Source organism: Oncorhynchus clarkii, chromosome 3 (assembly GCF_045791955.1).
Source record: "Oncorhynchus clarkii lewisi isolate Uvic-CL-2024 chromosome 3, UVic_Ocla_1.0, whole genome shotgun sequence".
Taxonomy (NCBI): Eukaryota; Metazoa; Chordata; class Actinopteri; order Salmoniformes; family Salmonidae; genus Oncorhynchus; species Oncorhynchus clarkii.
The window spans coordinates 39,880,254-39,892,439 of record NC_092149.1 but is presented as its reverse complement, the minus strand read 5'-3'; the positions used below and the strand labels follow the sequence as shown (position 1 = coordinate 39,892,439).

Below are 12,186 nucleotides of genomic sequence, written 5' to 3'. Positions count from 1 at the left end.
GAAATTAAAGACTGTGGTTGGATTAACGAGAAGTTTATTTAAAATGGTGTAAAATACTTCTATGTTTGAGGAATTTTAATTATGGGATTTCTGTTGTTTTTAATTTGGCGCCCTGTAGTTTCACTGGCAGTTGAGAGGTGGGACGCTCACATCCCGAACGATCCCAGAGAGGTCAACTACTGGACTATTTTGTTAGCAGAGACTGGAATATGTTCCGGGATTCTTCCGATGGCATCGAGGACGTCATCCGCACACTGACTGTGAGTACATACCCCAACCAGAAGCCATGAATTACAGACAACATCGGCACTTACCTAAAGGGTAGAGCTGTCGCTTTCAAGGAGCGGGACTCGAACCCGGAAGCTTACAAGAAATCCTGCTATGCCCCCCAACAAACCATCAAACAGGCAAAGTGTCAATACAGGACTAAGACCGAATCGTACTACACCAGCTTCAACGCTCATCGGATGTGGCAGGGCTTGCAAACTATTACAGACTACAAAAGGGAAGCACAGCCGAGAGCTGCCCAGTGAAACAAGCTGCCCAGTGACACAGAGACCTGATCATTTGGTGCAAGGACAACTACCTCTCCCTCAACGTGATCAAGACTACAGGAAAAGGTGGACCGAGCACGCCCCCATTCTCATGGATGGGGCTGTAGTGGTGCAGGTTGAGAGCTTCAAGTTCCTTGGCGTCCACATCACCAACAAATTAACAAGGTCCAAGCACACCAAGACAGTCGTGAAGAGGGCACAACAAAAACCAATCCCCCTCAGGAGATTGAAAAGATTTGACATGGGTCTTCAGATCCTAAAAGGTTTCTACAGCTGCATCATTGAGAGCATCCTGGCAGATTGCATCCCTGCTTGGAATGGCAACTGCTCGGCCTCTGACCGCAAGGCAGGGTAGTGGGGCCAAGCTTCCTGCCATCCAGGACCTCTATACCAGGTGGTTCAGTCCCACCCTCGCCGCCCGGATGTACTCCAGATTGGAGTGGTCAGTCCAGATGAGAAAAGGGTGTTTAGTCCCCTCAAGCCAATGTCTCCACGCCTTCAGAACCTTGACAACAGCCAACAGCTCCCAGGCCCCACACAACCTCCTCTCTCCCAACGATCCATCGTTTGCAGCACGCGATCCATGGCTGTGCCCAGACGTTGCAACATGGTCGCATGCTGCTGAAGGCTCTCCTCCACTGCGACTGGGAGGGCTTATGCTCCTGCTGACTCCATCTTCTGGGTGAGTGATTCTGTAAAGGCGTCTGTGTGTAGCTGGTGAGATGAGTCAGTAGCAGGACAGCAGATATGAGTAATAAAATACTTTACTAAAAAATTCAAACATAACACGTAATATACACGGCCACACCATATGGACCACAATACAACAAACAATCACTCACAAATACAACATGTAGAACAGGGGGATAAATAATAAACAAGTAATTCAAGTCAAGCCAGGTATGATAAGACAAAGACAGAACAAATGGAAAATGAAAAGTGGTGGTGGTGGCAAGAAAGCCGGTGACGTCGATCGCCGAACGGCGCACAAACAAGGAGAGGGACAGACTTCGGCGGAAGTCATGACAGCGCATGATACAAATAACATGATTGTGATTGGATTTCCTTGCATTGCTCCGTTCTAGAATCCTTTGTATACCATGGTATTTTCACGGTGCTATTTCAGATGTATAATATGAACTAATATACTACCTTACATCTTGCCATGGGTGTGGCCCTGTTCTGAAACAATTGCATAAGTCCTTTTTGTGGCACATGACCACACGACTGAACAGTAGTCCAGGTTAAGACAAAACTACAGCCTGTAGGACCTGCCTTGATGACAGTGCTGTCAAGAAGGTAGAACAGCGCCTTATCATGGACGTACTTCTCCCCATCTTAGCTACTGTTGTGACAATATGTTTTGACCATGACATTTTACAATCCAGGGTAACTCCAAGCAGTTTAGTCACATCAACTTGCTCAATATCCACATTTTTATTCCAAGATTAGTTGAGGTTTTAGATTTAGTGAATGATTTGTCCCAAATACAATGCTTTAAGATTTTGAAATATTTAGGAATAAGTTATTCCTTGCCACCCACTCTGAAACTAACTGTAACTATTTGTTAAGTAATTTCAGTCGCTGTAGTAGCTGACATGTATAGTGTTGAGTCATGTGCATACATAGACTGCCACTGTATGCATGTGCATACATTGCCACTGGCTTCCTCAAAGCCAGTGGCAATTCATTAGTAAAGAGTGAAAAAAGTAAATGGGCCTAGAAAGCTGCCTTGGGGAAATCCTTATTCTACCTGGATTATGTTGGAGAGGCAGGCTACCATTAAAGTGCACCCTCTGTGTTCTGTTAGACAATAAAGCAGGGGGTGTAAATCCATAACATAAGTTTTGCCAGCAGCAGACTATGATCGATAATGTCAAAAGCCGCACTGAAGTCTAACAGCCTCCACAATATTTTTATCATCAATTTCTTTCAGCCAATCAGTCATTTGTGTAAGTGCTGTGCTTGTTAAATGTCCTTCTCTATAAACATGCTGAAAGTTTGTTCCAAAAGTTTACTACGGGTTGGTAACAGACTGATTGGTCGGCTATTTGAGCAGGTAAAGGGGGATTTACTATTCTTAGGGAGTGGAATTACATTTACTTCCTACTTCTACATTACTTCCTTCCAAGACTGGTGGCACACACATTCCAATAGGCTTAAATAAAAAATATGGCATATAGGAGTGGCAATATTGTCCGCTATTATCCTCAGTAATTTTCCATCAAGTTGTCAGACCCCGGTGGCTTGATAGACAACAATTTTTTCACTTCTTCCACACTCACTATACGGAATTTAAAATTACAATGCTTGTCTTTCAGAATTTGGTCAGATATATTTGGATGTATAGTGTCAGCATTTGTTGCTGGCATGTCATGCCTAAATTTGCTAATCTTGCCAATGAAAAAAATCATTCAAGTAATTGGCAATATCAGTTGGTTTTGTGAGGAATGAGCCATCTGATTCAATGAATGATAGAGTTGAGTTTGCCTTTTTTCCCAGAATTTCATTTAAGGTGCTCCAAAGCTTTTTACAATAATTATTTATTTCACTTACCTTTGTTTCTGTCACACCCTGATCTGTTTCACCTGTCTTTGTGCTTGTCTCCACCCCTCTCCAGGTGTCGCCCATCTTCCCCAGTGTATTTATACCAGTGTTCTCTGTTTGTCTATTGCCAGTTTGTTTTGTGAAACCTACCAGCGTTTGTCCCCTTGCTCCTGTTTGTTCTTGTTCCTGTTTTATAGACTTTCCTGTTTTTGACCTTTCTGCCTGCCCTGATCCTGAGCCTGCCTGCCGTTCTATACCTTGCCACACCTCTCTGGATTATTCACCCCTGCCTGCCCTGACCCTGAGACTACCTGCTGTTCTGGACGTGTTGCACCCTTTCTGGATTACTGACCTCTGCCTGCCCTTGACCTGTCGTTTGCCTGCCCCTATACTAGAAATAAACTTTTGTTACTTCGACACTGTCTGCATCTGGGTCATATCTGAAATCTGATAGTTTCAGTGTAGTTCCTTCTTTTTATTCAATTTAGTCACTCAATTTGCAATACGTTTTCCAATCGGTTGTGCAGCCAGACTTATTTGCCATTTCTTTTGCCTCATCCCTCTCAACCGTACATTTTTTCAATTCCTCATCAATCCATGGGGATTTAACCATTTTTACAGTCATTTTCTTAATGGCTGCATGCTTATTAGCAACTGGAATAAGCAATTTCATAAATGTCAAGTGCAGTGTCTGTTTGCTCCTCATTACACACCACGGACCAACAGATATTATTTTCATTAATAACATAGGAATCACAACAAAACTTATTGTATGACCTCTTATGACCTCTCATTCATGTGCTGTTTGTAACTACCCTGGTAGTTTGACTGATAACCTGAACCAGGTTGCAGGCACTGGTGACATTTTTAAGCTTTTTCTTGAGTGGGCAGCTTGATGAGAGCAAGTGAATATTTAAATCACCCAGAAAATATACTTCTTTGTTGATATCACATACATTATCAAGCATTTCACACGTTAACCTCTCTGGGATATGTGGGACGGTAGCATCCCAACTCACCAACAGCCAGTGAAATTGCAGGGCGCCAAATTCAAAACAACAGAAATCCCGTAATTAAAATACCTCAAACTATTTTACACCATTTTAAAAGATAAACTTGTTGTAAATCCAGCCACAGTGTCCGATTTCAAAAAGGCTTTACGACCAAAGCACACCAAACGATTGCGTTAGGTCAGTGAAACTAGTGCCAGAGAAACACAGCCGTTTTTCCAGCCAAAGAGAGGAGTCACAAAAAGCACTAACCTTTGATGGTCTTCATCAGATGACACTCATAGGACTATGCTACACAATACACGTATGTTTTGTTTGGTAAAGTTCATATTTACATCCAAAAATCTCAGTTTACATTGGCGCGTTATGTTCAGTAGTTCCAAAACATCTGGTGATTTTGCAGAGAGCCACATCAATTTACAGAAATACTCGTAATCAACATTGCTAAAAGATACAAGTGTTATGCATGGAATTTTAGATCCACTTCTTCTTAATGCAACCGCTGTGTCAGATTTCAAAAAAACTTTACAAAAAAAGCAAACCATGCCATAATCTAAGTACGGCGCTCAGACACAAAAACAAGCCATGCAGATACCCGCCATGTTGTGGAGTCAACAGAAGTCAGAAATAGCATTATAAATATTCACTTACCTTTGATGATCTTCATCGGAATGCACTCCCAGGAATCCCAGTTCAACGATAAATGTTTGTTTTGTTCGATAAAGTCCATAATTTATGTCCAACTACCTCATTTTCGTTTGCGTGTTTAGTACACAATCCAAACTCAAGTCCAGGCGAAAGTTCATATGAAAAGTCCTATTACAGTTTGTAGAAACATGTCAAACGAAGTATAGAATCAATCTTTAGGATGTTTTTATCAGAAATCTTCAATAATGTTTCAACTGGAGAATTCCTTTGTCTGTAGAAATGCAATGGAAAGCAGCCAACTCTCACGGGAGCGCGAGAGACAGGTCATGCCACTCTGCCAGACACAAACAAGGTTCTAAAGACTGTTGACATCTACTGGAAGCCGTAGGAAGTTCAATATGACCCCATAGACACTGTATATTCGATAGGCAATGACTTGAAAGACGACAAACCTCAGATTTCCCACTTCCTGGTTGGATTTTTTCTCAGGTTTTTGCCTGCCATATGAGTTCTGTTATACTCACAGACATCATTCGAACAGTTTTAGAAACGTCAGAGTGTTTTCTATCCATTACTAATAATGATATGCATATTCTAGCTTTCAGGCCTGAGTAGCAGGCAGTTTACTCGGGCACCTTTTTATCCAAGCTACTCAATACTGCCCCCCAGTCCCAAAGAAGTAAACCAGATATTGACTGTTAGCACTTGGTGGTCTTTAGCAGCTTCCCACAAGAATGGGCTTTAGGTGAGGCAGATGAACCTGTACCCATATTACTTCAACAGTATTTAACATGACACCCTCTCTAATCTGTACAGGAATGTGGTTCTGAATATAAACAGCAACACCTCCACCATTGGCAATTTTATATTTTCTGCAAATGTTATAACCTTGTATTGCTACCACTGTATCATCACAAATATTATCTAAGTGAGTATCAGAGATAGTTATAATATGAATGTCATCTGTTACTAGCAAATTATTGACTTCATGAGCTTTACTGGGAAGCTTAGCAGCAGTAGATGTGCTCATGTTCTGTATGTTAGTGCAGGGTGAGCTGCTCACAGTGGACTTCCTCCTGCATCCCCTGCATTGTGATTAAAAAAGAGCCTTCACTTCATCTCCCTTTAGGAATTGTTGGACCTTCTTCAGAGTGACTGTAGTCTACCCTATCAAATGTAGTGAGTGTGAGGTGTGTGAGGTGTTTCTTAAGGCCTGGAATGATTCCCTGTTAAATTATATATCTCAAATTATTCATAAAGGTCCTATTGGTCCATTCACTTGATTGTAGTGAGTTATATCATTGTGTCGTCTGCCTCTCAGCACAGTTTGTTATCTTCCGTAATATCTATTTTTTTTTCTATCAGCCATCCATTTGTTCTGCCACTTTATCTCCTATTCTATTATGTAATTATGGTGTCTTAGGGGGTTTTCATCCAAGTTAATTTTGCTTCTCTAAAGTCACACTGAATCCCATTACCCATTAATAGAATAGGAAGGCATCCACACTTTGGAGTGTTTCCTAAACACTCCCAGCTTCTGGATAGCTTCAGCATCTCATTTGAGCAAACATGCACGTGGGAACACGCACAAAGACTGTAAATCACACCTAAGAAGAGCAGGCACTAGCTGCTTAGAAAGCCAATGTGTATGTTGTTGGCTCGCACATTGACATTCTATCTAAGGATTGTAATCCAGGGAGGAAGACATCACACATTAAGACTTGAGAAGTCTCATACCACCCCAGTCCTGGTTTCTTATCATTTCTGATACAGATACCGCATCCACAAAGTGATAGTGATATTTGCATTAGATACCATAGTGGATACCAGGTTAGCACCAGATGAAACTTCAATACTCTGAAGCGTAATAAGAGCAGGAACCCACCACGCAGGAGGTCAGAAGAGGCGTAGGGCGAGTTGTGTGTCCGGTAGAGCTGCCAGTCAAAGTCATCCTCCTCGCCTTGGGTGAAGTCACACAGACTGGGCTCAGAATCCTCGTCAAAGGTGCAGCCTGCTGCTGAGGAAAGAGAGAGGAGATGACATTAAGTGGGAGGTCACACATGATGAAGTAAATATCATTCAATATCAAGGGATTAATGGATTATTTTTTTAATGGCTTGCACATAATCACATTTAATTTGATTTCCTGGGATTGAAAGGAATCATAGATTTAGCCCAAGATGGACACACGTTTCAGCCATTGCCACCATAAAATCAGTATTTGCATCTTATTTGTACTTCCCTTATGATAACAGGGGGCTCCATAGAGAATAAAGGGGTTGTTGCAGTACTGTAGGCGAGAACCCACCATCAACCCCCAACCACACCTGCCTTCACTTCAGAAACTTTCCACTATAGTTATTATTCCAGTGTTGTTGTGTAGTGGCTTGTTTGGGCCATATTTCACCACAATATCCCCTCTGATCCTCTTTCAATAACTGAGATGGGACAGATGCCAGACAACTAACTGGGAAATCCATTTCCCACTTCACCCAGACACTAATAGCCTGGCGCAATGCAATCTGTACTCCACTCCAGCCCCCCTGACACTCTCACTCACCAACACACTAAGGTTGTTAAAGTAAACTAAAACTGAAAACTGATCTTGAAAAAACAATTTGTAAACTGAAATAAAATAATTAACAAACCCGTTTGAAAAACAGACTATACTGAAACCATTATCTTTGACTCAAAAACTATTTAAATAAAAGCCATTTTGAATTAGATTAGGCTTTTTTTGTATTGGGGTTTTCAAGCTTCTGAATCTGTCAGGTCTCACTGAGATTAACTTTATAATTTCAAGGTAGACTCGGCGAGATTACGTTGCCACGAACAGCATCGTAGATATTGGTTGGGAGCGTTTGAGTGGTAAGGCTAAAGCAACTGACTGTAGACGACAGTCAAGGAGTAAAGTCAGGGGAGGTGCATTTGCCGAAAGTCAGACACCGATGTGGTTTTCCAACAGCAATGCTCAGATAATCATGGCAGTGTTGCAATTGTTGAAAATGTTGAAAATAAACTTGCATCTAACCCTCATATTACACACACTCACAAACTGAAATCATAACATAAAATTGTGTGTGTACAGTCGTGGCCAAAAGTTGAGAATGACATAAATATTAATTTTCACAAAGTCTGCTGCCTCAGTTTGTATGATGGCAATTTGCATATACTCCAGAATGTTATGAAGAGTGATCAGATGAATTCCAATTAATTGCAAAGTCCCTCTTTGCCATGGAAATGAACTGAACCCCCCAAAAACATTTCCACTGCATTCCAGCCCTGCCACAAAAGGACCAGCTGACATCATGTCAGTGATTCTCTCATTAACACAGGTGTGAGTGATGACGAGGACAAGGCTTGAGATCACTCTGTCATGCTGATTGAGTTCGAATAACAGACTGGAAGCTTCAAAAGGAGGGTGGTGATTGGAATCATTGTTCTTCCTCTGTCAACCATGGTTAACTTCAAGGAAACACGTGCCGTCATCATAGCGTTGCACAAAAATGGCTTCACAGGCAGGGATATTGCTGCCAGTAAGATTGCACTTAAATCAACCATTTATCGGATCATCAAGAAGTTCAAGGAGAGCGGTTCAATTGTTGTGAAGAAGGCTTCAGGGCGCCCAAGAAAGTACAGCAAGCGCCAGGACCGTCTCCTAAAGTTGATTCAGCTGCGGGATCTGGGGCACCAGTACAGAGCTTGCTCAGGAATGGCAGCAGGCAGGTGTGAGTGAATCTGCACGCACAGTGAGGCAAATACTTTTGGAGGATGGCCTGGTGTCAAGAAGGGCAGCAAAGAAGCCACTTGTCTCCAGGAAAAACATCAGGGACAGACTGATATTCTGCAAAAGGTACAGGGATTGGACTGCTGAGGGCTGGGGGAAAGTCATTTTCTCTGATGAATCCCCTTTCCGATTGTTTGGGGCATCCGGAAAAAAGCTTGTCCGGAGAAGACATGGTGAGCGCTACCATCAGTCCTGTGTCATGCCAACAGTAAAGCATCCTGAGACCATTCATGTGTGGGGTTGCTTCTCAGCCAAGGGAGTGGGCTCACTCACAATTTTGCCTAAGAACACAGCCATGAATAAAGAATGGTACCAACACATCCTCCGAGAGCAACTTCTCCCAACCATCCAGGAACAGTTTGGTGACGAACAATGCCTTTTCCAGCATGACCGAGCACCTTGCCATAAGGCAAAAGTGATAATTAAGTAGCTCAGGGAACAAAACATCAATATTTTGGGTCCATGGCCAGGAAACTCCCCAGAACGTAATCCCATTGAGAACTTGTGGTCAATCCTCAAGAGGCAGGTGGAAAAACAAAACACCACAAATTCTGACAAACTCCAAGCATTGATTATGCAAGAATGGGCTGCCATTAGTCAGGATGTGGACCAGAAGCTAATTGACAGCATGCCAGTGCAGATTGCAGAGGTCTTGAAAAAGAAGTGTCAACACTGCAAATATTGACTCTTTGCATCAACTCATGTAATTGTCAATAAAAACCTTTGACATTTATGAAATGCTTGTAATTATACTTCAGTATTCCACAGTAACATTTGACAAAAATATCTAAAGACACTGAAGCAGCAAACTTTGTGGAAATTAATATTTGTGTCATTCTCAAAACTTTTGGCCACGACTGTACATTGTACAATCAATTAGTGAGAGAGAGCTTCAAAAGTCAAATGTATTTGTATGTATCCACTGTACACATACAGTGCCTTCGGGAAGTATTCCATTCAGTAAATTTACAGCCTTGTTCTAAAATGGCAAAAAAAATACATCCACAGCAATCTACACACAATATCCTATTTCGGCAAAGAGAAAACAGGTTTTTATAAATGTTTGTACATTTATAAAAATAAAACATAAATACCTTTTTTACATAAGTATTTAGACCCTTCACCAAGAGACTATAAATTGAGCTCAGGTGCATCCTGTTTCCATTGATCATACTTGAGATGTTTCTACAACTTGATTGGAGTTCACCGGTGGAAAATTCAATTGATTGGACATGATTTGGAAAGGCACCCACCTGTCTATATAAGGTCCCACTGTTGACAGTGCATGTCAGAGCAAAAACCAAGCTACGAGGTTGAAGGAATTGTCCGTAGGGGTTCGAGACAGGATTGTGTTGAGGCACAGATCTGGGGAAGGGTACCAAAATATGTCTGCAGCATTGAAGGTCCCCAAGAACATAGTGGCCTCCATTTTTAACCACCAAGACTCTTCCTAGAGCTGGCCGCTGAGCAATCTGGGGAGAAGGGCCTTGGTCAGGGAGGTGACCAGATAGAGTTCCTCTGTGGAGATGGGAAAACCTTCCAGAAGGACAACCATCTCTGCAGCACTCCACCAATAAGGCCTTAATGGTAGAGTGGCCAGACGGAAGCCACTCATCAGTGAAAGGCAAATGACAGCCTGCTTGGAGTTTGCCAAAATCACCTAAAGACTCTCAGACCATGAGAAACAATATTCTCTGGTCTGATAAAAACCAAGATTGAACTCTTTGGCCTGAAAGCCAAGCATCACGTCTGGAGGAAACCTGGCAACGTCCCTACGGTGAAGCATTGAGGTGGCAGCATCATGCTGTGGGAATGTATTTCAGGTGCAGGGACTGACAGACTTGTCAGGATCGTGGGAAAGATGAACGGAGAAAAGTATAGAGATCCTTAATGAAAATTTCTCCAGAGCGCGCAGGATCTTAGACTGGGGCGAAGGTTCCCCTTGCAACAGGCCAATGACCCTAAGCACACAGCCAAGACAATCCAGGAGTGGCTTCGGGACAAGTCTCTGAATGTCCTTGAGTGGCCCAGCCAGAGCCCGGACATGTACCTGTAATTTAACCTCACAGAGCTTGAGAGGATCTGTAGAGAAGAATGTGAGAAACTCCCCAAATACAGGTGTGCCAAGGTTCTTCAACAAAGTACTGAGTAAAGGGTCTGAATACTTACGTAAATTAGATTTTTCCGTTTTTTAAATTTTATAAAAACCTTTTTACAACCTCTAAAAACCTGTTTTTGCTTTGTCATTATGGGGTATTGTGTGTAGATTGATGAGGGGGAAAAATAATTGAATGCATTTTTGAATAAAGCTATAACGTAACAAAATGTGAAAAAGACAAGGGGTCTGAATACTTTCCAAAGGCACTGTAAATCGCAGCTAACTGGTTCCTGTTTCAGTCATGTCTTTGATCATGTTCTCATGGGTCAAACAAAAACACGCTTATGATTGCTTGACAATAGTGCCTCCCACAATGCAGGTGATGGCTGCAGGATGAAGGTTGGGGAAGAGCAACTGCACAAACTTGCAATTGACTGCAGTCAAAACTTCATGACCTTTGATCACAGGATTGTTCATGCAAAATTGCCCATTTAGATCAGCATGATGCAAGACTTTGCTCTCACACGGTCACACAGAGTATCTGCGCATGTGCACGGGTGCACTTCATGCTGCTACAACGTGCACACTACAGGACCACAGCAATTGAGAAGTTTACCCTTGTGCTCCAACGCTCCTGGTTGTTGCGGTAATTGACCCACTACTACTGCTTACTATGTGCATCTATGTCATCTTCCTGAGTCTACCCTTAAACCTTACCTAACCTATGACCTGACCCATCACCTTATCCACTACTACCCCACAGTGGCAAGAACTGACATCCCCCAAAACACAAAAACTATAAAAATACATAAATGGCCCCTAGCCTCCCATGCATAGGCTACTTTCTGTCCCACACACCAAAACTAAAACTAAATAATATGAAAACAAAATAAATGTTTTTATAAAACTTTAGCTAAATAAAAAATTGTAAAATGGATTGGAAAACTAACTAAACTCAGTTTCAGATAATAATCTTAAAACTAAAATAAATAAAAAAAATATATAAAAACACAAACCTTGCACACACACACACACACACACACACACACACACACACACACACACACACACACACACACACACACAGGCAATGTTGGCCCCCTGCTTTTGTAAAGAATTCCCCTTCCCATAAAACACAAACAAACTACAGCGCACATCCCCTATGCACAGCCACATAAACACACATACTAATAAAGTTGGGGAGGGAGGGATGGCAACCAGGGGACTGTGATTATTATTGTAATACATCACAACCTGCTACATTCCACATGCCAAAAAGCACATTTTTTTCAAATTATATTTAAATAGCCAGGGCTTTTAAGGCCCTTGGGCATAATTTGCTTCCGTCTCCTCTCGCAGCATCTGTTGCCATCTCACACATTAACCCAGTGGTGTGAAAATTACAGGCTAGAAGTGGGCAGCCACCGATTCCCCCATCACGTGACCAGAGTATGTGCCAGCCAGAGTTGGAGCGCGACAGTGAGAGCCTAGAGACGCATAGGGGCTAATGATGGGGATGACCAGAACCAGACCCTCAAGGTC

General features: G+C 42.3%; 1 protein-coding gene across 3 annotated transcripts in view; it reads right to left on the bottom strand.

Annotated features, from left to right (window-relative positions):
• Window positions 1-12,186, bottom strand: part of LOC139395256 (protein tyrosine phosphatase receptor type Ub) — a 343,039-nt gene that overhangs the window by 256,155 nt on the left and 74,698 nt on the right. For 2 of the 3 annotated variants that reach the window (XM_071142903.1, XM_071142902.1), the window contains exon 2: window positions 6,645-6,776. In XM_071142903.1, coding sequence (XP_070999004.1) covers window positions 6,645-6,776 — 132 coding nt within the window. The remainder of the gene's footprint in view (window positions 1-6,644; window positions 6,777-12,186) is intronic. The other variant, XM_071142905.1, reaches the window with a different exon arrangement.